At 38.4% G+C, this 26,947-nt stretch overlaps 1 protein-coding gene across 3 annotated transcripts in view; it reads left to right on the top strand.

Moving 5' to 3' along the window:
• DDR2 (discoidin domain receptor tyrosine kinase 2) overlaps window positions 1-26,947 on the top strand; it is a 1,082,289-nt gene that overhangs the window by 488,072 nt on the left and 567,270 nt on the right. For all 3 annotated transcript variants that reach the window (XM_073643022.1, XM_073643023.1, XM_073643021.1), the window contains 2 exons: window positions 22,828-22,958; window positions 24,669-24,867. In XM_073643022.1, the coding sequence (XP_073499123.1) occupies window positions 22,828-22,958; window positions 24,669-24,867 (330 nt within the window). The remainder of the gene's footprint in view (window positions 1-22,827; window positions 22,959-24,668; window positions 24,868-26,947) is intronic.

Below are 26,947 nucleotides of genomic sequence, written 5' to 3'. Positions count from 1 at the left end.
TATGAAAATTGTACATTCACACTGAAAGCATCAAAACTATGAATTAACACATGTGGAATTATATACTTAACAAGAAAGTGTGAAACGACTGAAAATATGTCTTATATTCTAGGTTCTCCAAAGTAGCCACCTTTTGCTTTGATGACTGCTGTAACATTCCTGGCGGCGTGCTTGCATAGTGCACCACCTCCCACTATGCAAGACCGCAATCTTACCTGTCAGTCCAGCCTGAAAACCTTGCTCCAGTTCATGATATGTGCATTTCTCTTGACTGACTGCTTAGGGCGGCGGCCTGGTTACTTCCAGATTCTTATAGCTGCTGTGGGTGCACCCCTAATGCATCTCCAGCCTATTGCTGTGAGTCTCTGGATATTTAAACCCCCTCCACCCAGTAGGAGGTGCCTGAGCAACACTAACATTCAGTGTGCTCCTTGACTCTGAAGTTGCCAGGTCCAGTTCTGCTTCTTGTCTGTTTCCGCCATCTCTGGGTGCTGCATACCCAGACCTGTTATCTGTGACTTCTTGTCCGTTTCCGCCATCTCTGGGGGCTGTATACCCAGGCCTATTATCTTTGACTTCTAGTCTGTTCCGCCACTCTGTGGGCTGTATACCCAGGCTCGTTCTTGTATCTCATTGCAGTAGCAGTTCCTGTCTGAACTGTATCCTAGCCTGTTACCTGTTTGTCTCTATGTCCGTAACTTCCCTTTTCCTGCAGTATCTGAACCTGCACCTACTCCAACTCGTTGTCTCTGTACTTCTGTTTGTGAGTTTTGTGTCCACTTGCTACTTCATAGTAAGTACCTTGTGTGTATCTGGTTCTGCTTGTCCCTTTTCCCTTCCTCCGTGTCTTCCTCCTGTGTTCTAGCCATCTTCCTGCATTTTCCAGTCTGTTCCATGTGAACAGAGCCCTGTCCTCTCTGCCTTGTCCGCCGCACCTGCGGTTTCACTCCGCTCTGTCTTGCCCAACGCTCCGGCGGTTTCTCTCTGCTCTGACTTGTTCACCACACCTGCGGTTTCTCTTTGCTCTGCCTTGTCCACCACTCCGACGGTTCCGCTCTGCTCTGCCTTTCCCACCGCACCAGCGGTTTTCGCTCTGCTGTGTTTGCTCACCGCACCAGCAGTTCCTCTTTGCTCTGCCTTGTCCTCCGCTCCGGCGGTTTCGCTTTACTCTGCTTGTCTACCGCATCTGCGGCTCTGTACCTTTCCCCCAGTCTGTACTGGACCCTATCCAGCCTGCTCTCCAACCTGCTAGTATCTCCTTGTCTGCAATCCAGCCGTGCTTGCCAGTATCTCCCTGTCTGCATACCAGCCATGCTTGCCAGTGCCCACCTGTCTGCATACCAGCCGTGCTTGCCAGTGCCCACCTGTCTGCATACAAGCCGTACTTGCCAGTACCCACCTGTCTGCATACCAGCCGTACTTGCCAATACCCACCTGCCTGTATGCCAGTCTAACATGCCTGTTCCTGCATTCCCCGGTGTGGGTCAACAACTGTGACCTGGAGTCGCACCTTGTCCCTCTGCTCGGTTCCTCCTTGGTCCACGGAGTCGACTAAGCCACCGTGCGACCTTGGTCGGATCGGGTTGATACTTAGTTATGCCCCTCCGGGCACTCCTCGGTTCATGGTAGAGTGGGATCACTAATCACGCTCATGCCAGTCAGCTGGGCGCGAGCGCAACAACTGCTTTGCACACTCTTGGCATTCTCTTGATGAGGTCCAAGAGGTAGTCACCAGAAATGGTTTTCACTTCACAGGTGTGCACTGTCAGGTTTAAGAAGTGGAATTTCTTGCCTTATAAATGGGGTTGGGACCATCAGTTGTGTTGTGCAGAAGTCTGGTGGATACACAGCTGATAGTCCTACTGAATAGACTGTTAGAATTTGTATTATGGCAAGAAAAAAGCAGCTAAGTAAAGAAAAACGAGTGGCCATCATTACTTTAAGAAATGAAGGTCAGTCAGTGCGAAAAATTGGGCATACTTTGAAAGTGTCCCCAAGTGCAGTTGCAAAAACCATCAAGCGCTACAAAGAAACTGGCTCACATGAGGACCGCCCCAAGAAAGTAAGACCAAGAGACACCTCTGCTTCTGAGGATAAGTTTATCCGAGTCACCAGCCTCAGAAATCGCAGGTTAACATCAACTCAGATTAGAGACCAGGTCAATGCCACACAGAGTTCTAGCAGCAGACACATCTCTTCAACAACTGTTAAGAGGAGACTTTGTGCAGCTGGCCTTCATGGTAAAATAGCTGCTAGGAAACCACTGATAAGGACAGGCAACAGGCAGAAGAGACTTGATTTGGCTAAAGAACACAAGGAATGGACATTAGACAAGTGGAAATCTGTGCTTTGGTCTGATGAGTCGAAATTTGAGATCTTTGGTTCCAACCACCGTGTCTTTGTGCGACGCAGAAAAGGTGAACGGATGGACTCTACATGCCTGGTTCCCACCGTGAAGCATGGAGGAGTAGGTGTGATGGTGTAGGGGTGCTTTGCTGGTGACACTGTTGGGGATTTATTCAAAATTGAAGGCATACTGAACCAGCCTGGCTACCACAGCATCTTGCAGCAGCATGCTATTCCATCCATTTTGCATTTAGTTGAACCATCATTTATTTTTCAACAGGACAATGACCCCAAACACACCTCCAGGCTGTGTAAGTTATATTTGACCAAGAAGGAGAGTGATGGGGTGCTATGCCAGATAACCTGGCCTCCACAGTCACCAGACCTGAACCCAATCAAGATGGTTTGGGGTGAGCAGGACTGCAGCGCGAAGGCAAAAGGGCCAACAAGTGCTAAGCATCTCTGGGAACTCCTTCAAGATTGTTGGAAGACCATTTCCGGTGACTACCTCTTGAAGCTCATCAAGAGAATGCCAAGAGTGTGCAAAGCAGTCATCAAAGCAAAAGGTGGCTACTTTGAAGAACCTAGAATATAAGACATATTTTCAGCTGTTTAACACTTTTTTTGTTAAGTATATAATTCCACATGTGTTAATTCATAGGTTTGATGCCTTCAGTGTGAATGTACAATTTTCATAGTCATGAAAATACAGAAAAATCTTTAAATGAGAAGGTGTGTCTAAACTTTTGGTCTGTACTGTATATATAAAATACGTCAGCAGAGCAATCCAGCCACTTTTTAGTCAATATATATATATATATATATATATATATATATATATATATAAAAAACGTCACCAGAGCAATCCAGCAACTTTTTAGTCAATATATATATAAAAAACGTCACCAGAGCAATCCAGCAACTTTTTAGTGAATATGTATATATATATATATACACTGTGTTCCAACTTATTATGCAAATAATATTTTCTCAGATTTTCCCAAATTGCCTATATGAATTGCAGTCATTGTAATTTTCCAGTCAAATAGCTATTAGAGTACAATTGAAAGGTTTTTGTACAAACTGCCTATGATAACAGTATATTTAAAAAAAAATAAAAAACTCAAACTGCACTCAAAATACACGTTCCAAATTATTATGCACAGCAGAGTTTTCAACCTTTTCATTTTAATAAAGAACAAAAAAATGGTCATTTTTGAAATTATAAGCATTAGCAGGTTATTACAAACTGAAATCAAACAGTTTTCAACTCAAAACTTTATTCTAGATGATGTTACATTTGCACATAGGACCGCTTGTTCGAAAGGAGCTTATGAACTCTCTCGTCCATTGAATTTGTCAGGTTTTGGATGGTTTCTGCTTCCAGTTGTTTTGCGTGAGGACAGAATACTCTCCCAGAGCTGTTGCTTAGATGTGAACTGCTTCCGGCCATCATAGACACTCCTTTTGATGATGCTCCAGAGGTTCTCAATGGGGTTGAGGTCAGGGGAGCATGGGTGCCACACCATAAGTTTGTCCCCTTTTATGCCCATAGCAGCCAGAGAGGCAGATGTGTTATGTGCAGCATGAGACTGGGCATTATCATGCATGAAATGATTTCGATTGTCCTGATGGATGGAGTGGAGGATGGCTGGTTGATGGACACCCCATGCAAACACGGCTACGGCGCTAACAAGGAGGAGGTGGAGTAATGTTTTGGGCTGGAATCATGGGGAGAGAGATTGTCGGCCCTTTTAGGATCCCTGAAGGGGTAAAGATGAACTCCATAATGTATGTTGAGTTTCTCAAACAACACTTCCTTCCATGGTTCAAGAAGAAGAACCGTGCATTCCGCAGCAAGATCATTTTCATGCATGATAATGCCCGTCTCATGCTGCACATAACACATCTGCATCTCTGGCTGCTATGGGCATAAAAGGGGACAAAATTATGGTGTGGCACCCATGCTCCCCTGACCTCAACCCCATTGGGAACCTCTGGAGCATCATCAAAAGGAGTGTCTATGATGGCGGGAGGCAGTTCACATCTAAGCAACAGCTCTGGGAGGGTATTCTGTCCTCATGCAAAACAATTGAAGCAGAAACCATCCAAAACCTGACAAATTCAATGGACGAGAGAGTTCAGAAGCTCCTTTCGAACAAGCGGTCCTATGTGCAAATGTAACATCACCTAGAATAAAGTTTTGAGTTGAAAACTGTTTGATTTCAGTTTGTAAAAACCTGGTAATGCCTATAATTCCAAAAATTACCATTTTTTTTGTTCTTTATTAAAATGAAAAGATTGAAAACTCTGCTGTGCATAATAATTTGGAACATGCATTTTGAGTGCAGTTTGAGTTTTTTATTTTTTTAAAAATATACTGTTATCATAGGCAGTTTGTACAAAAACCTTTCAATTGTACTCTAATAGTTATTTGACTGGAAAATTATAATGACTGCAATTCATATAGGTAATTTGGGAAAATCTGAGAAAATATTATTTGCATAATAATTTGGAACACAGCGTATATATATATATATATATAATACGTCAGCGGAGCAATCCAGACACTTTTTAGTCAAATATATATAAAAAACGTCAGCAGAGCAATCCAGTGACTTTTTACTGAATATATATATAAAATACATCAGCACAACAATCCATCAACTTTTTAGTTAATATATACGGTATATGAAATACGTCAGCGGAGCAATCCAGCAACTTTCTACTGAATATATATATAAAATACGTCAGGAGAGCAATCCAGCAACTTTCTACTGAATATATATAAAACACGTCAGGAGAGCAATCCAGCAACTTTCTACTGAATATATATATAAAATACGTCAGGAGAGCAATCCAGCAACTTTCTACTGAATATATATATAAAATACGTCAGGAGAGCAATCCAGCAACTTTCTACTGAATATATATAAAATACGTCAGGAGAGCAATCCAGCAACTTTCTACTGAATATATATATAAAATACGTCAGGAGAGCAATCCAGCAACTTTCTACTGAATATATATATAAAATACGTCAGGAGAGCAATCCAGCAACTTTCTACTGAATATATATATAAAATACGTCAGGAGAGCAACCCAGCAACTTTCTACTGAATATATATATAAAATACGTCAGCGGAGCAATCCAGCAACTTTCTACTGAATATATATATAAAATACGTCAGGAGAGCAATCCAGCAACTTTCTACTGAATATATATATAAAATACGTCAGGAGAGCAATCCAGCAACTTTCTACTGAATATATATATAAAATACGTCAGCTGAGCAATCCAGCAACTTTCTACTGAATATATATATAAAATACGTCAGGAGAGCAATCCAGCAACTTTCTACTGAATATATATATAAAATACGTCAGGAGAGCAATCCAGCAACTTTCTACTGAATATATATATAAAATACGTCAGGAGAGCAATCCAGCAACTTTCTACTGAATATATATATAAAATACGTCAGGAGAGCAATCCAGCAACTTTCTACTGAATATATATATAAAATACGTCAGCTGAGCAATCCAGCAACTTTCTACTGAATATATATAAAATACGTCAGCTGAGCAATCCAGCAACTTTCTACTGAATATATATATAAAATATGTCCGCTGAGCAATCCAGCAACTTTCTACTGAATATATATATAAAATACGTCAGCTGAGCAATCCAGCAACTTTCTACTGAATATATATATAAAATACGTCAGGAGAGCAATCCAGCAACTTTCTACTGAATATATATATAAAATACGTCAGGAGAGCAATCCAGCAACTTTCTACTGAATATATATATAAAATACGTCAGGAGAGCAATCCAGCAACTTTCTACTGAATATATATATAAAATACGTCAGGAGAGCAATCCAGCAACTTTCTACTGAATATATATATAAAATACGTCAGCTGAGCAATCCAGCAACTTTCTACTGAATATATATAAAATACGTCAGCTGAGCAATCCAGCAACTTTCTACTGAATATATATATAAAATATGTCCGCTGAGCAATCCAGCAACTTTCTACTGAATATATATATAAAATACGTCAGGAGAGCAATCCAGCAACTTTCTACTGAATATATATATAAAATACGTCAGGAGAGCAATCCAGCAACTTTCTACTGAATATATATATAAAATACGTCAGGAGAGCAATCCAGCAACTTTCTACTGAATATATATATAAAATACGTCAGCTGAGCAATCCAGCAACTTTTTACTGAATATATATATAAAATACGTCAGCTGAGCAATCCAACAACTTTCTACTGAATATATATATAAAATACGTCAGCTGAGCAATCCAGCAACTTTCTACTGAATATATATATAAAATACGTCAGCTGAGCAATCCAACAACTTTCTACTGAATATATATATAAAATACGTCAGCTGAGCAATCCAACAACTTTCTACTGAATATATATAAAATACGTCAGGAAAGCAATCCAACAACTTTCTACTGAATATATATATAAAATACGTCAGGAAAGCAATCCAACAACTTTCTACTGAATATATATAAAATACGTCAGCTGAGCAATCCAGCAACTTTCTACTGAATATATATATAAAATACGTCAGCTGAGCAATCCAACAACTTTCTACTGAATATATATAAAATACGCCAGGAGAGCAATCCAGCAACTTTCTACTGAATATATATATAAAATACGTCAGGAAAGCAATCCAACAACTTTCTACTGAATATATATAAAATACGTCAGCTGAGCAATCCAGCAACTTTCTACTGAATATATATATATAAAATACGTCAGCGGAGCAACCCAGCAACTTTCTACTGAATATATATATAAAATACGTCAGCGGAGCAATCCAGCAACTTTCTACTGAATATATATATAAAATACGTCAGGAGAGCAATCCAGCAACTTTCTACTGAATATATATATAAAATACGTCAGGAGAGCAATCCAGCAACTTTCTACTGAATATATATATAAAATACGTCAGCTGAGCAATCCAGCAACTTTCTACTGAATATATATATAAAATACGTCAGGAGAGCAATCCAGCAACTTTCTACTGAATATATATATAAAATACGTCAGCTGAGCAATCCAGCAACTTTCTACTGAATATATATATAAAATACGTCAGGAGAGCAATCCAGCAACTTTCTACTGAATATATATATAAAATACGTCAGGAGAGCAATCCAGCAACTTTCTACTGAATATATATATAAAATACGTCAGGAGAGCAATCCAGCAACTTTCTACTGAATATATATATAAAATACGTCAGGAGAGCAATCCAGCAACTTTCTACTGAATATATATATAAAATACGTCAGCTGAGCAATCCAGCAACTTTCTACTGAATATATATATAAAATACGTCAGGAGAGCAATCCAGCAACTTTCTACTGAATATATATATAAAATACGTCAGGAGAGCAATCCAGCAACTTTCTACTGAATATATATATAAAATACGTCAGGAGAGCAATCCAGCAACTTTCTACTGAATATATATAGAAAATACGTCAGGAGAGCAATCCAGCCACTTTCTACTGAATATATATATAAAATACGTCAGCTGAGCAATCCAGCAACTTTCTACTGAATATATATAAAATACGTCAGCTGAGCAATCCAGCAACTTTCTACTGAATATATATATATAAAATATGTCCGCTGAGCAATCCAGCAACTTTCTACTGAATATATATATAAAATACGTCAGGAGAGCAATCCAACAACTTTCTACTGAATATATATATAAAATACGTCAGGAGAGCAATCCAGCAACTTTCTACTGAATATATATATAAAATACGTCAGCTGAGCAATCCAGCAACTTTCTACTGAATATATATATAAAATACGTCAGGAGAGCAATCCAACAACTTTCTACTGAATATATATATAAAATACGTCAGGAGAGCAATCCAGCAACTTTCTACTGAATATATATATAAAATACGTCAGGAGAGCAATCCAGAAACTTTCTACTGAATATATATATAAAATACGTCAGGAGAGCAATCCAGCAACTTTCTACTGAATATATATATAAAATACGTCAGCTGAGCAATCCAGCAACTTTTTACTGAATATATATATAAAATACGTCAGCTGAGCAATCCAACAACTTTCTACTGAATATATATATAAAATACGTCAGCTGAGCAATCCAGCAACTTTCTACTGAATATATATATAAAATACGTCAGCTGAGCAATCCAGCAACTTTTTACTGAATATATATATAAAATACGTCAGCTGAGCAATCCAACAACTTTCTACTGAATATATATATAAAATACGTCAGCTGAGCAATCCAGCAACTTTCTACTGAATATATATATAAAATACGTCAGCTGAGCAATCCAACAACTTTCTACTGAATATATATATAAAATACGTCAGCTGAGCAATCCAACAACTTTCTACTGAATATATATAAAATACGTCAGGAAAGCAATCCAACAACTTTCTACTGAATATATATATAAAATACGTCAGGAAAGCAATCCAACAACTTTCTACTGAATATATATAAAATACGTCAGCTGAGCAATCCAGCAACTTTCTACTGAATATATATATAAAATACGTCAGCTGAGCAATCCAACAACTTTCTACTGAATATATATAAAATACGTCAGGAGAGCAATCCAGCAACTTTCTACTGAATATATATATAAAATACGTCAGGAAAGCAATCCAACAACTTTCTACTGAATATATATAAAATACGTCAGCTGAGCAATCCAGCAACTTTCTACTGAATATATATATATAAAATACGTCAGCGGAGCAACCCAGCAACTTTCTACTGAATATATATATATAAAATACGTCAGCGGAGCAATCCAGCAACTTTCTACTGAATATATATATAAAATACGTCAGGAGAGCAATCCAGCAACTTTCTACTGAATATATATATAAAATACGTCAGGAGAGCAATCCAGCAACTTTCTACTGAATATATATATAAAATACGTCAGCTGAGCAATCCAGCAACTTTCTACTGAATATATATATAAAATACGTCAGGAGAGCAATCCAGCAACTTTCTACTGAATATATATATAAAATACGTCAGCTGAGCAATCCAGCAACTTTCTACTGAATATATATATAAAATACGTCAGGAGAGCAATCCAGCAACTTTCTACTGAATATATATATAAAATACGTCAGGAGAGCAATCCAGCAACTTTCTACTGAATATATATATAAAATACGTCAGGAGAGCAATCCAGCAACTTTCTACTGAATATATATATAAAATACGTCAGGAGAGCAATCCAGCAACTTTCTACTGAATATATATATAAAATACGTCAGCTGAGCAATCCAGCAACTTTCTACTGAATATATATATAAAATACGTCAGGAGAGCAATCCAGCAACTTTCTACTGAATATATATATAAAATACGTCAGGAGAGCAATCCAGCAACTTTCTACTGAATATATATATAAAATACGTCAGGAGAGCAATCCAGCAACTTTCTACTGAATATATATAGAAAATACGTCAGGAGAGCAATCCAGCAACTTTCTACTGAATATATATATAAAATACGTCAGCTGAGCAATCCAGCAACTTTCTACTGAATATATATAAAATACGTCAGCTGAGCAATCCAGCAACTTTCTACTGAATATATATATATAAAATATGTCCGCTGAGCAATCCAGCAACTTTCTACTGAATATATATATAAAATACGTCAGGAGAGCAATCCAACAACTTTCTACTGAATATATATATAAAATACGTCAGGAGAGCAATCCAGCAACTTTCTACTGAATATATATATAAAATACGTCAGCTGAGCAATCCAGCAACTTTCTACTGAATATATATATAAAATACGTCAGGAGAGCAATCCAGCAACTTTCTACTGAATATATATATAAAATACGTCAGCTGAGCAATCCAGCAACTTTCTACTGAATATATATATAAAATACGTCAGCTGAGCAATCCAGCAACTTTCTACTGAATATATATATAAAATACGTCAGCTGAGCAATCCAACAACTTTCTACTGAATATATATATAAAATACGTCAGCTGAGCAATCCAACAACTTTCTACTGAATATATATAAAATACGTCAGGAAAGCAATCCAACAACTTTCTACTGAATATATATATAAAATACGTCAGGAAAGCAATCCAACAACTTTCTACTGAATATATATAAAATACGTCAGCTGAGCAATCCAGCAACTTTCTACTGAATATATATATAAAATACGTCAGCTGAGCAATCCAACAACTTTCTACTGAATATATATAAAATACGCCAGGAGAGCAATCCAGCAACTTTCTACTGAATATATATATAAAATACGTCAGGAAAGCAATCCAACAACTTTCTACTGAATATATATAAAATACGTCAGCTGAGCAATCCAGCAACTTTCTACTGAATATATATATATAAAATACGTCAGCGGAGCAACCCAGCAACTTTCTACTGAATATATATATAAAATACGTCAGCGGAGCAATCCAGCAACTTTCTACTGAATATATATATAAAATACGTCAGGAGAGCAATCCAGCAACTTTCTACTGAATATATATATAAAATACGTCAGGAGAGCAATCCAGCAACTTTCTACTGAATATATATATAAAATACGTCAGCTGAGCAATCCAGCAACTTTCTACTGAATATATATATAAAATACGTCAGGAGAGCAATCCAGCAACTTTCTACTGAATATATATATAAAATACGTCAGCTGAGCAATCCAGCAACTTTCTACTGAATATATATATAAAATACGTCAGGAGAGCAATCCAGCAACTTTCTACTGAATATATATATAAAATACGTCAGGAGAGCAATCCAGCAACTTTCTACTGAATATATATATAAAATACGTCAGGAGAGCAATCCAGCAACTTTCTACTGAATATATATATAAAATACGTCAGGAGAGCAATCCAGCAACTTTCTACTGAATATATATATAAAATACGTCAGCTGAGCAATCCAGCAACTTTCTACTGAATATATATATAAAATACGTCAGGAGAGCAATCCAGCAACTTTCTACTGAATATATATATAAAATACGTCAGGAGAGCAATCCAGCAACTTTCTACTGAATATATATATAAAATACGTCAGGAGAGCAATCCAGCAACTTTCTACTGAATATATATAGAAAATACGTCAGGAGAGCAATCCAGCCACTTTCTACTGAATATATATATAAAATACGTCAGCTGAGCAATCCAGCAACTTTCTACTGAATATATATAAAATACGTCAGCTGAGCAATCCAGCAACTTTCTACTGAATATATATATATAAAATATGTCCGCTGAGCAATCCAGCAACTTTCTACTGAATATATATATAAAATACGTCAGGAGAGCAATCCAACAACTTTCTACTGAATATATATATAAAATACGTCAGGAGAGCAATCCAGCAACTTTCTACTGAATATATATATAAAATACGTCAGCTGAGCAATCCAGCAACTTTCTACTGAATATATATATAAAATACGTCAGGAGAGCAATCCAACAACTTTCTACTGAATATATATATAAAATACGTCAGGAGAGCAATCCAGCAACTTTCTACTGAATATATATATAAAATAGGTCAGGAGAGCAATCCAGAAACTTTCTACTGAATATATATATAAAATACGTCAGGAGAGCAATCCAGCAACTTTCTACTGAATATATATATAAAATACGTCAGCTGAGCAATCCAGCAACTTTTTACTGAATATATATATAAAATACGTCAGCTGAGCAATCCAACAACTTTCTACTGAATATATATATAAAATACGTCAGCTGAGCAATCCAGCAACTTTCTACTGAATATATATATAAAATACGTCAGCTGAGCAATCCAGCAACTTTTTACTGAATATATATATAAAATACGTCAGCTGAGCAATCCAACAACTTTCTACTGAATATATATATAAAATACGTCAGCTGAGCAATCCAGCAACTTTCTACTGAATATATATATAAAATACGTCAGCTGAGCAATCCAACAACTTTCTACTGAATATATATATAAAATACGTCAGCTGAGCAATCCAACAACTTTCTACTGAATATATATAAAATACGTCAGGAAAGCAATCCAACAACTTTCTACTGAATATATATATAAAATACGTCAGGAAAGCAATCCAACAACTTTCTACTGAATATATATAAAATACGTCAGCTGAGCAATCCAGCAACTTTCTACTGAATATATATATAAAATACGTCAGCTGAGCAATCCAACAACTTTCTACTGAATATATATAAAATACGTCAGGAGAGCAATCCAGCAACTTTCTACTGAATATATATATAAAATACGTCAGGAAAGCAATCCAACAACTTTCTACTGAATATATATAAAATACGTCAGCTGAGCAATCCAGCAACTTTCTACTGAATATATATATATAAAATACGTCAGCGGAGCAACCCAGCAACTTTCTACTGAATATATATATATAAAATACGTCAGCGGAGCAATCCAGCAACTTTCTACTGAATATATATATAAAATACGTCAGGAGAGCAATCCAGCAACTTTCTACTGAATATATATATAAAATACGTCAGGAGAGCAATCCAGCAACTTTCTACTGAATATATATATAAAATACGTCAGCTGAGCAATCCAGCAACTTTCTACTGAATATATATATAAAATACGTCAGGAGAGCAATCCAGCAACTTTCTACTGAATATATATATAAAATACGTCAGCTGAGCAATCCAGCAACTTTCTACTGAATATATATATAAAATACGTCAGGAGAGCAATCCAGCAACTTTCTACTGAATATATATATAAAATACGTCAGGAGAGCAATCCAGCAACTTTCTACTGAATATATATATAAAATACGTCAGGAGAGCAATCCAGCAACTTTCTACTGAATATATATATAAAATACGTCAGGAGAGCAATCCAGCAACTTTCTACTGAATATATATATAAAATACGTCAGCTGAGCAATCCAGCAACTTTCTACTGAATATATATATAAAATACGTCAGGAGAGCAATCCAGCAACTTTCTACTGAATATATATATAAAATACGTCAGGAGAGCAATCCAGCAACTTTCTACTGAATATATATATAAAATACGTCAGGAGAGCAATCCAGCAACTTTCTACTGAATATATATAGAAAATACGTCAGGAGAGCAATCCAGCAACTTTCTACTGAATATATATATAAAATACGTCAGCTGAGCAATCCAGCAACTTTCTACTGAATATATATAAAATACGTCAGCTGAGCAATCCAGCAACTTTCTACTGAATATATATATATAAAATATGTCCGCTGAGCAATCCAGCAACTTTCTACTGAATATATATATAAAATACGTCAGGAGAGCAATCCAACAACTTTCTACTGAATATATATATAAAATACGTCAGGAGAGCAATCCAGCAACTTTCTACTGAATATATATATAAAATACGTCAGCTGAGCAATCCAGCAACTTTCTACTGAATATATATATAAAATACGTCAGGAGAGCAATCCAGCAACTTTCTACTGAATATATATATAAAATACGTCAGCTGAGCAATCCAGCAACTTTCTACTGAATATATATATAAAATACGTCAGGAGAGCAATCCAACAACTTTCTACTGAATATATATATAAAATACGTCAGGAGAGCAATCCAGCAACTTTCTACTGAATATATATATAAAATACGTCAGGAGAGCAATCCAGAAACTTTCTACTGAATATATATATAAAATACGTCAGGAGAGCAATCCAGCAACTTTCTACTGAATATATATATAAAATACGTCAGCTGAGCAATCCAGCAACTTTTTACTGAATATATATATAAAATACGTCAGCTGAGCAATCCAACAACTTTCTACTGAATATATATATAAAATACGTCAGCTGAGCAATCCAGCAACTTTCTACTGAATATATATATAAAATACGTCAGCTGAGCAATCCAACAACTTTCTACTGAATATATATATAAAATACGTCAGCTGAGCAATCCAACAACTTTCTACTGAATATATATAAAATAAGTCAGGAGAGCAATCCAGCAACTTTCTACTGAATATATATATAAAATACGTCAGGAAAGCAATCCAACAACTTTCTACTGAATATATATAAAATACGTCAGCTGAGCAATCCAGCAACTTTCTACTGAATATATATATATATAAAATACGTCAGGAAAGCAATCCAGCAACTTTCTATTGAATATATATAAAATACGTCAGGAGAGCAATCCAGCAACTTTCTACTGAATATATATATAAAATACGTCAGGAGAGCAATCCAGCAACTTTCTACTGAATATATATAAAATACGTCAGGAAAGCAATCCAGCCACTTTCTACTGAATATATATATAAAATACGTCAGGAGAGCAATCCAGCAACTTTCTACTGAATATATATATAAAATACGTCAGGAAAGCAATCCAGCCACTTTCTACTGAATATATATAAAATACGTCAGGAAAGCAATCCAGCCACTTTCTACTGAATATATATATAAAATACGTCAGGAGAGCAATCCAGCAACTTTCTACTGAATATATATATAAAATACGTCAGCTGAGCAATCCAGCAACTTTCTACTGAATATATATATAAAATACGTCAGGAGAGCAATCCAGCCACTTTCTACTGAATATATATAAAATACGTCAGGAGAGCAATCCAGCCACTTTCTACTGAATATATATATAAAATACGTCAGGAGAGCAATCCAGCAACTTTCTACTGAATATATATAAAATACGTCAGCAGAGCAATCCAGCAACTTTCTACTGAATATATATATAAAATACGTCAGGAGAGCAATCCAGCCACTTTCTACTGAATATATATATAAAATACGTCAGGAGAGCAATCCAGCCACTTTCTACTGAATATATATATAAAATACGTCAGGAGAGCAATCCAGCCACTTTCTACTGAATATATATATAAAATACATCAGGAGAGCAATCCAGCCACTTTCTACTGAATATATATATAAAATACGTCAGGAGAGCAATCCAGCCACTTTCTACTGAATATATATATAAAATACGTCAGGAGAGCAATCCAGCAACTTTCTACTGAATATATATAAAATACGTCAGCTGAGCAATCCAACAACTTTCTACTGAATATATATATAAAATACGTCAGCAGAGCAATCCAGCAACTTTCTACTGAATATATATATAAAATACGTCAGGAGAGCAATCCAGCAACTTTTTACTGAATATATATAAAATACGTCAGGATAGCAATCCAGCAACTTTCTACTGAATATATATATATAAAATACGTCAGCAGAGCAATCCAGCAACTTTCTACTGAATATATATATATAAAATACGTCAGCAGAGCAATCCAGCAACTTTCTACTGAATATATATATAAAATACGTCAGCTGAGCAATCCAGCAACTTTCTACTGAATATATATATAAAATACGTCAGCTGAGCAATCCAGCAACTTTCTACTGAATATATATATAAAATACGTCAGCTGAGCAATCCAGCAACTTTCTACTGAATATATATATAAAATACGTCAGGAAAGCAATCCAGCAACTTTCTATTGAATATATATAAAATACGTCAGCTGAGCAATCCAGCAACTTTCTACTGAATATATATATAAAATACGTCAGGAGAGCAATCCAGCAACTTTTTACTGAATATATATAAAATACGTCAGCTGAGCAATCCAGCAACTTTCTACTGAATATATATATATAAAATACGTCAGGAGAGCAATCCAGCAACTTTCTACTGAATATATATATAAAATACGTCAGCGGAACAATCCAGCAACTTTTTAGTGAATATACAGTACAGACCAAAAGTTTGGACACACCTTCTCATTTAAAGATTTTTCTGTATTTTCTTGGCTATGAAAATTGTACATTCACACTGAAGGCATCAAAACTATGAATTAACACATCTGGAATTATATACTTAACAAAAAAGTGTGAAACAACTGAAAATATGTCTTATATTCTAGGTTCTTCAAAGTAGCCACCTTTTGCTTTGATTGTTCGCGGCTGGCGGCTGCGACCAATGAGCAGAGTGAGGTTTAAATTTGGCGCCAATACTGCTGATTGGTCGCGGCCGGCGACCAATCAGCAGAGTGGGGTTTAAATTTTGCGCCAATACTGCTGATTGGTCGCGGTCAGCGACCGCGATAAATCAGCAGAGCGTTGTTTAAATTTGGCGCTAATCTCGCTGATTGGATGCGTCTGGCGTCCGCGACCAATGAGCAGAGCGTTGTTTAAATTTGGCGCCAAGCTCGCTGATTGTTCGCGGCTGGCGTCCGCGACCAATTAGCACAGCAGTGTTTAAATGTCGCGGCAAGATCGGTGATTGGTCGCGGCCGCTATTTAAATGTGGCGCCCAAATCGGTGATTGGTGGCGAGCAGCGGCCGCGACCAATCAGCAGAGCGGTGTTTAACTTTAGTGCCAAGATCACTGATTGGTCTCGTGCGGAGAGCGCGACCAATCAACGAATCGTATTGGTGAGGAGCGGGAAGCGGAATCGTATTAGTGAGGACCGGGGAGCGCTGCTGCCTGTGTGGATACTTCCACTCCGAGAAGCCGGGAGATGAGCGACTGCTCGCAGCAGAAGTATCCCGACCCGCAGCGCCGCTCCCTGGTCCTCCCTTCACACCCTAGCCGCTGATGTCCCCACAGTATCCGCATGGTGTTACAAAGGTCCGGACATTTGTGTTAAAAATCGCTGATTGATCGCTGGCGCTGCCCGCCACCAATCACCGATTTGGGCGCCAAATTTAAATCTCGGCCGCGACCAATCACCGATCTTGGCTCCACATTTAAACACCACTGTGCTGATAGGCCGCGGCCGATATTTGAATTTGGCGCCCAAATCGGTGATTGGTCGCAGGAAACGCCAGCGACCAATCAGCGATTTTTAACACAAATGTCCGGACCTTTGTAACACCATGCGGATACTGTGGGGACATCAGCGGCTAGGGTGTGAAGGGAGGACCGGGGAGTGGCGCTGCGGGTTGGGATACTTCTGCTGCGAGCAGTCGCTCATGTCCCGGCTTCTCGGAGTGGAAGTATCCGCACAGGCAGCGGCACTCCCCGGTCCTCACTAATACGATTCCGCTCCCCGCTCCTCACCAATACGATTCGCTGATTGGTCGCGCTCTCCGCACGCGACCAATCAGTGATCTTGGCGCTAAAGTTAAACACCGCTGTGCTGATTGGTCGCCGACACTGTGCGCGACCTATCACCGTTTTGGGCGGCACATTTAAATAGCGTCCGCATGGAGGTCAGCGGCGCCGGCGGTCCTTCCGCTGATACCGGCCGGGAGATGAGCGCCTCGGGCCGCTCATCTCCCGGCTGCATCGCCGCTCAGCTCCGTCCCGCAGATGAACCGCTAACGGCCACCATCTTTTTTCAGAAATCCCGCGGCGCTGATTGGCCGCTGCCGGACCAATGAGCGACGCGGGATTTCCTGGACAGACAGACACACAGACAGACAGACAGACAGACAGACGGGATAAGACGATTATATATATAGATGAAGCTAAAATTGCTACTTGGAGACTTAACCACATACCACAGATATGGACGTGTTAATGGTATGGTGTATGTAATTGAGTTCCAAAAAAGAGGGCTTCCTCATGAACACATATTGGTATTTATGGCCCCGGAATACAAAGCCAACTTAGACAATTGTTTGAATTTATTTGCATCATGTGTGAGCCGTCTAATGCTGCAGGATTGTTTCAAAGGCACAATAAAAATCTCATGGAAGACTATACCAGACATTTTCCTAAAGTAGAAAAGGCCCTCTATATGACATTACATGAAATTGAGTCTATGTTACGGACACATGGTAAGTCATTACAAGATTTTGGCCTACAACTTCTGTTGGCAAGTACGATGATCCAATCAATTCTGGCAAATATTACGGCACTGTTGCGGAAAAGGCTTTGTTTGAGGAGAAATTTTACGTTTTAAACCCAGGACAACGAAAGGCTTTCGAAAAAATCAGAGAAGCTTTTGGGAATCCCAACTTGGAAAAACGCCTATTTTTTATTGACGGACCTGGTGGAAGTGGTAAAACATTCCTGTATAATACAATCATGCATTACGCTCGGAGCAAAAATTAATTAGTCTTGCCATGTACATTTACAGGCATTGCTGCTACTTTGCTGGAGGGAGGCCAAACTTCCCATAATCTGTACAAACTGCCTATACCAATTAATGAAACGTTGATGTGAAATATTCGTCATGGCAGCAATACTGCCAATGACTTGATAAACACCAAGCTCATAATCTGGGACGAAGCTTCTATGGCTCCAACTCATGCTGTAAATGCAGTTGACACCTTCTACAAAGAACTCATGGCTGAAGATCCAAAAGTTCCCTCCAAAAAAACATTCGGAGGTGCGGTGTTTCTTTTGGTGGAGATTTTTGACAAATCCTTCCTGTTTTACCACATGGCAGCAGAACCGAAATAATTTCAGCATGCATGAAGAACTTCAATTGTTGGAGGAATATTGAAGTCCTCAAATTGGACCAAAACATGCCTACCAATGAGGACAATGTCCCCAAAGAACATCAAGGCTTTCCCAATGGCTTTTAAACCTTGGAGATGTAAAACTTTAAGAACCAGGACTAGAGGAAGGTATCTTTGAAATTCCTTCTGTCTGCATTGAAAATGGATGTATTGTTGATGCTGTCTTTCCTCAAGTCATACAACCAGAAGATGAAAGCATTGCAAACTGTGCAATCCTAACTCCAAAAAAACAACATTCACATGAACTGAATGAAAATGTTTATAGACTAATTCAGTCTGAATTGAAGTGCTACACCAGCATTGATTCCATTCAGCAAGATACTGCAAATGCTGAGGAAGCAGCAAACTATCCAATGGAGTTCTTAAACAGCTTAACGCCTGGTGGTATGCCTCCTCATAGATTAAATTTGAAAGTTGGAGCAGTAGTCATGCTATTAAGAAACCTTAACTCAACAAGAGGTCTTTGCAATGGCATCAGAATGGTTGTGAAGCAAATGATGTCAAAAGTCATTGACTGTGAAATCCTCACCGGATCATTTAAAGATACCAGGGTATTCATTCCCAGAGTTATTCTGGCACCAAGCGATCCTGATCTTCCTTTTACTTTAAAACTAAAACAGTTTCCCTTAAGACTTGCTTATGCTATGACCATCAACAAAAGTCAAGAGCAAGCACTGGATTCAGTTAACATATATTTGCCATCTACAGCCTTCATCCATGGCCAACTTTAAGTCGCCTTTTCAAGGACAAAATCCTTCCAGTAAGTCAAAGTTTTCGCTACTGATCAACAAGGCAACTTAAAGAAAGACCACAGAGTTTACACCAAAAATGTTGTTTACAGAGAAGTTTTTGCACAATAATTATTTTTTTACCTAATAAATAATAATAAAATGTAAAATGTTATATATAACAGTGAATGTGTCTTTCTGTTCGAAGCCAGAAAGCCTGGCGCCTGTGCAGTGTTGTGACTCAGTCAGAGCGCAGGATGGGCGCACAGGATGGGAGCACCACATGACAGGATGGGGGCGCAGGGTGGGAGTAGCACTTGACAGGATGGGGGTGCAGAATCGGAGCAGCACATACCAGGATGGGGTCAGCACATACCAGAATGGGGGTGCAGAATGGGAGCACCACATGACAGTATGGGATCAGCACATACCAGAATGGGGGCGCAGGATGGAAGCAGCACATGACAAGATGGGGCGCAGGATGGGAGCACCGCATTACAGGATGGGGGTGCCGGATGGGAGCACCACATGACAAGATGGGGTCAGCACATACCAGGATGGGAACACCACATGACAGGATGGGAGTGCAGGATGGGAGCAGCACATACCAGGATGGAGGTGCAGAATGGAGGCGCACAAAACAGGATGAGGGCGCAGGATGGAGGCTGCACATGACAGGATGGGAGCGAAGGATGGGAGCAGCACATGACAGGATGAGGGCGCAGGATGGCAGCAGCACATACCAGGAGGGACCCATATACCAATATAAATGTTGGCCACCCGGGCATAGAATGGGTTCAATAGCTAGCTATGTACAGTAGTGGACAACCTCTTTAATGTGTGGCCACCCATTATCCTGTTTGGACTGCTGAGCAGAGGACCCCTATTTTCCTAATATATGATGATTTCATTTCTGACTCCCACCTGTCAGACATTTATTGCATATACTTTCAGTAAATAAAAAAGGCTCAGATAGTAATACCCCTTTAAGTTTGCTCTTGGCACTTGTGACAGTACAGTCTGACAGCGTGGTTCCCATCCAGTGGTATTATAATTTAATTTATTAGAAATGGAAAAACAGAGCAACAGTGGAGCTCATACTTTACAATATGTAAAACAATGCATATACACTGTGTGCAGAATTATTAGGCAAGTTGTATTTTAGAGGATTATTTTTATTATTGATCAACAACTATGTTCTCAATCAACCCAAAAGACTCATAAATATCCAAGATTAATATTTTTGGAAGTTGGAGTGGGTTTTTTTAGATTTGGCTATCTTAGGAGGATATCTGTTTGTGCAGGTAACTATTACTGTGCAGAATTATTAGGCAACTTAATAAAAACCAAATATAATCCCATCTCACTTGTTTATTTTTAACAGGTAAACCAATATCAGTGCACAAAATTTAAAAATAAACATTTCTGACATGCAAAAACAAAAATCCAAAAAAATTAGTGATCAATGTAGCCACCTTTCTTTATGATGACACTCAACAGCCTTCCATCCATAGATTCTGTCAGTTGCTTGATCTGTTTTCGATCAACATTGCATGCAGCATCCACCACAGGCTCCCAAACACTGTTCTGAGAGGTGTACTGTTTTCCCTCCCTGTAGATCTCACATTTTATGATGGACCACAGGTTCTCTATGGGGTTCAGATCAGGTGAACAAAGGGGCCATGTCATTATTTTTTCTTCTTTTAGACCTTTACTGGCTAGCCACGCTGTGGAGTAGTTGGATGCATGTGATGGAGCATTGTCCTGCATGAAAATCATGTTTTTCTTGAACGATACCGACTTCTTCCAGTACCACTGCTTGAAGAAGTTGTCTTCCATAAACTGGCAGTAGGTCTGGAAGTTGAGCTTCACTCCATCCTCAACCAGAAAAGGTCCCACAAATTCATCTTTGATGATACCAGCCCATACCAGTACCCCACCTCCACCGCGCTGGCGTCTGAGTCGGAGTGGAGCTCTCTGCCCTTTACTGATCCAGCCTCTGGCCCATCCATCTGGCCCATCAAGAGTCACTCTCATTTCATCAGTCCATAAAACCTTTGAAAAATCAGTCTAAAGATATTTCTTGGCCCATTCTTGACGTTTTATCTTATGTTTCTTGTTCAAAGGTGGTCGTTTTTCAGCCTTCCTTACATTGGCCATTTCCCTGAGTATCGCACACCTTGTGCTTTTTGATACTCCAGTAACGTTGCAGCTCTGAAATATGGCAAAACTGGTGGTGAATGGCATCTTGGCAGCTTCACGCTTGATTTTCCTCAATTCATGGGCAGTTATTTTGCACCTTTTTTGGCCAACACGCTTCTTGCGACCCTGTTGGCTATTTGCCATGAAACGCTTGATTGTTCAGTGATCACGCTTCAAAAGTTTGGAAATTTCAAAGCTACTGCATCCCTCTGCAAGACATCTCACAATTTTGGACTTTTCAGAGCCCGTCAAATCTCTCTTCTGACCCATTTTGCCAAAGGAAAGGTAGTTGCCTAATAATTAAGCACACCTTATATAGGGTGTTGATGTCATTAGTCAAAACCCCTCCTCATTACAGAGATGCACATCCCCAGATTTACTTAATTGGTAGTTGGCTCTCAAGCCTATGCAGCTTGGAGTTTAGGTCAACATGTATAAAAAGTATCACGTGATCAAAATACTCATTTGCCTAATAATTCTGCACACAGTGTAGTATAAGAAAAGTTTAGGAAATGGGGTGTTATCATTTATTTACATTCACTCTGTCATTATGTGATGGTCTTTCTGGATAAAATATGCAGGATTTGTTCTTGAGGCTTCTATCATTAATTTAATTTGGAAGAGGCTTTATTGTTTTTAATGCATTTTTTAAGTCAAGGCTGGGAATGGATACAATAGCAAATTAAACCATAAAACCTTCTTTTTTACTTCTCATTTACTTGTAATTCACTGATGCCTTTGGCTTAAACAACAGCTGCAAAATTAATATGTTTGATACCACCCTAAAGGTTACTCCCATTCCCTGCCTCTACAGCCACCATTACAGATGACTAGTCGCTTACAATAGTGTGTAAACTACATATTTACTATTACTGGAACCATATTTTATAAAATATTATGCATGAACAAATCTTTTACCCAATAATGTGTAATAACAAATATATATGTTTCTCTTCTTAGACCCAACCCTTAAATTAGACGACAGCAATACACGCCTTTTGATTGGTTGTTTAGTTGCCATCATCTTTATACTAGTGGCCATTATTATGATTATCCTGTGGAGACAGTTTTGGCAGAAGATGCTAGAGAAGGTACATTTAACTATTAATACTAATAGCATAAAGTTCTTATTAGTTGACTTTAAATCATTTGAAACATCTAAAAAATTACATCCCAATCATAACTTGTTGAAGATGTTTTCTCTATTTATACATCAGAAAAATTAAGGCAAAATTACTTATAGCATAACTTATATTACAAGTTGATTTTATTATGATATGGCACTTATTACGTGTTTTGCATTATATTCCATTACAGAACCTTAGATCAGCATTGAACTGCCTTGCTGAATGGTTCCAATTTGGATCCAAATTGAGAAACAAATGTCCACTGCACACTCAGTTAGTGAAGCTGAAGTAGTGGAGCTTTATTGATAAGGCACAGTAGGTGCATTCATATAGAAAAACTTGTTTCTTGAAAATACGCAATGACTTTTCGATTCGTGAAATTTTTATCAAATTTGTCACAGGGTATGTGGAATATGCCAGGGAAAGCGCCAGTAAGGACAGTCTGCATATCCCTGCCATTACACACACCCTGTGACAAATTTGTAAAAGATTCCATTAATCAAAACATTGTTATGTATTGTCACAATCAAGAAACAAGTTTTTTCGATATGAATGAACCTACTGTAAATTATCAATAAGCTTCACTACTTCAACTTCACTAACTGAGAGTGTAGTGGACATTTCTTTCTGGATATGCTCCTGCCTCGCTAGCACCTCCGAGAGAACCCATGTATGTGCACTCCATATATATTCTATTCTATGTGGAGCCAAATTGAGACTGACTAGACTGGCGTGTCCTCTTGTCACTATTGCCTGCTCAAAGGCCCTACCTGTTCCGCACATAGAGAGACTTAGGCCTTGTGCACACGTTGAGTATTTGGTGAGTTTTTTATCTCAGCATTTGTAAGCCAAAATCAGGAGTGGAACAATCAGAGGAAAAGTAAGCAGTTCATAGAATAATATACCTGGCTGAAAGCGTACAGCCAGGCTGTTATTCATGCTGCCCGCAGTTTAGGCTGCAAGAATCGCCTAACATGTTCCCTTTAAAGAGGTTAAACATTACTTTTTTTCTGATGGCATATTCAAATGATAGGTCATCAATATCTGATCGGTGGGAGTGCAACACCAAGTACCCCTTCAGATCAGCTGACACTTATGCTTGCCAGAAGTTCTTGGATGCTGTCACAATTCAGAAGCTCTGTCAAATTTATAGTGGCTGCCGGAGGGGAGGATCTGCAATACCCAGCCACGGACAGGTACTGCCGTGATAAAACTGCTGTATTTCTGCAGCATCTGAGAACTTCTGGCTTGCACCGGTAACATCCAATCAGCGAGGGTGCCGGGTGGCGCACTCTCACTGATCAGATACTGGTGGCCTACTGTATGGATAGACCATTAGAATAAAAGTAATGGTCAACTTCTTTGACATAGAAAATGTTTTCTAGTACATCCATTATTGAAGGTATCTATCTGGAGGACCAGCAATGTTTTCCTCTGTATAGAAGTACAGTTCTAGTCATAACTAATAGACAATTGTAAAAAAAAAAAAGTGAAACGTGTGACATACATTTTATACTATGTACTTTGCAGCAAAAAAAAGAAAAAAGGAAAAGCTGAAAATACAATTGCTGTGTTTGCCCAAGATTCATCCAAAACTACAAGTGCTATTTAAAAAAATCTGATGAAGTGTTGACAAACTTTTATTGCTGTCCATTTTGTTTCTTCTTTATTTAGGCATCCAGAAGGATGTTGGATGAGGAGCTGACTGTCAGCCTCTCAATCCCCAGTGATTCTAATACATACAATGCAAACAGAAGGCATGAGTCTATGTCAGCTAGTGAACACGAATCAAACTCTACCTATGATAGGATATTTCCTCTCGGGCCGGATTATCAGGAGCTCACAGCACAAGCATTAGTAGAAGAAGAAGCTGGTATGCAGGAATTTGAATAATAAATACTTTAGTGAAAATGTTTTAATGGCCTTCATTTTTGTGTTAAGCGTGAAAATTATTTCCAGCTACCCTCAGCTGCGGACTTAAAATATGAACACCATAAACACTGCTTGCCATTCAGAGTGCTCCCTGTCTAAAATCCATAAGAAGAGCTGTTGCCTGTTTAAAACTAATTAACAAAAACTTGGTGAGGTCTTGATGAGGGGGCCTGCTGGAGTCAGAAGTGCCTGATTCAATAAGAGGTGTGTCAGAAGAAGGCATACGCCTCGCCTCAAATCTTACTTTAGTCACTGTGGTAATTTTCTCTGTCTCTTTCTCTTTCTACCTCTATCTCTCTTCTGCAACATACTTCCTTCGTAACTTCGAACATTGCAACGGACTTCCAGGAAAGTTCGTGTTCAGCGTTTAGTACAAACATCAGACTTTAAAGGTCAGGTCCGCTCATCCCTAATCATGATAATCGTGCTGCTCAAGTCTCTATATTATAAACTTCATGCATATGCAAACACATGTATGTATCTATTATTTTATATATATAAGAAAAATATAACCATATGAGTAGAGATTGATATACAGTACATACATATAATTTAATGACAATGAGATTAAAATATATATATTACAGTCACCTATACATGATACAATGTCTCCCACAACTCCCTATACATGCTATGATGCAGCCAGCCTCCTTGTAGTATAACATAGTATGATGTTCCCACAGCTCCTTTATACACAGTATAATGTCCCTATAGCCCTTTAAAAGTAGTATAACATCATTACAGTCCTCTTATACATGATATGGTGTCCCCCCAGTCCCATATACATCGTATAATGAACCCACAGTCCTTTGTATATGGTATGAAAATCTCCCAGTCCACTATACATTGTATACAGTACAGACCAAAAGTTTGGACACACCTTCTCATTTAAAGATTTTTCTGTATTTTCAAGACTATGAAAATTGTACATTCACACTGAAGGCATCAAAACTATGAATTAACACATGTGGAATTAAATACTTAACAAAAAACTGTGAAACAACTGAAAATATGTCTTATATTCTAGGTTCTTCAAAGTAGCCACCTTTTGCTTTGATGACTGTTTTTGCACACTCTTGGCATTCTCTTGATGAGCTTCAAGAGGTAGTCACCGGAAATGGTTTTCACTTCACAGGTGTGCCCTGTCAGGTTTAATAAGTGGGATTTCTTAACTTATAAATGGGGTTGGGACCATCAGTTGTGTTGTGCAGAAGTCTGGTGGATACACAGCTGATAGGCCTACTGAATAGACTGTTAGAATTTGTATTATGGCAAGAAAAAAGCAGCTAAGTAAAGAAAAACGAGTGGCCATCATTACTTTAAGAAATGAAGGTCAGTCACTGAGAAAAATTGGGAAAACTTTGAAAGTGTCCTCAAGTGCAGTTGCAAAAACCATCAAGCGCTACAAAGAAACTGGCTCACATGAGGACCGCCCCAGGAAAGGAAGACCAAGAGTCACCTCTGCTTCTGAGGATAAGTTTATCCGAGTCACCAGCCTCAGAAATCGCAGGTTGAATAGAGACCAGGTCAATGCCACACAGAGTCCTAGCAGCAGATACATCTCTTCAACAACTGTTAAGAGGAGACTTTGTGCAGCAGGCCTTCATGGTAAAATAGCTGCTAGGAAACCACTGCTAAGGACAGGCAACAAGCAGAAGAGACTTGTTTGGGCTAAAGAACACAAGGAATGGACGTTAAACCAGTGGAAATCTGTGCTTTGGTCTGATGAGTCCAAATTTGAGATCTTTGGTTCCAATCACCGTGTCTTTGTGCGACGCAGAAAAGGTGAACGGATGGACTCTACATGCCTGGTTCCCACTGTGAAGCATGGAGGAGGAGGTGTGATTGTGTGGGGGTGCTTTGCTGGTGACACTGTTGGGGATTTATTCAAAATTGAAGGCATACTGAACCAGCATGGCTGCCGCAGCATCTTGCAGTGGCATGTTATTCCATCCGGTTTGCATTTAGTTGGACCATCATTTATTTTTCAACAGGACAATGACCCCAAACACACCTCCAGG

This window comes from Phyllobates terribilis, unplaced genomic scaffold (assembly GCF_046119375.1).
Source record: "Phyllobates terribilis strain yellow unplaced genomic scaffold, ASM4611937v1 Scaffold_8__6_contigs__length_399053987, whole genome shotgun sequence".
Taxonomy (NCBI): Eukaryota; Metazoa; Chordata; class Amphibia; order Anura; family Dendrobatidae; genus Phyllobates; species Phyllobates terribilis.
This window is presented reverse-complemented; position numbering and strand designations above follow the sequence as displayed.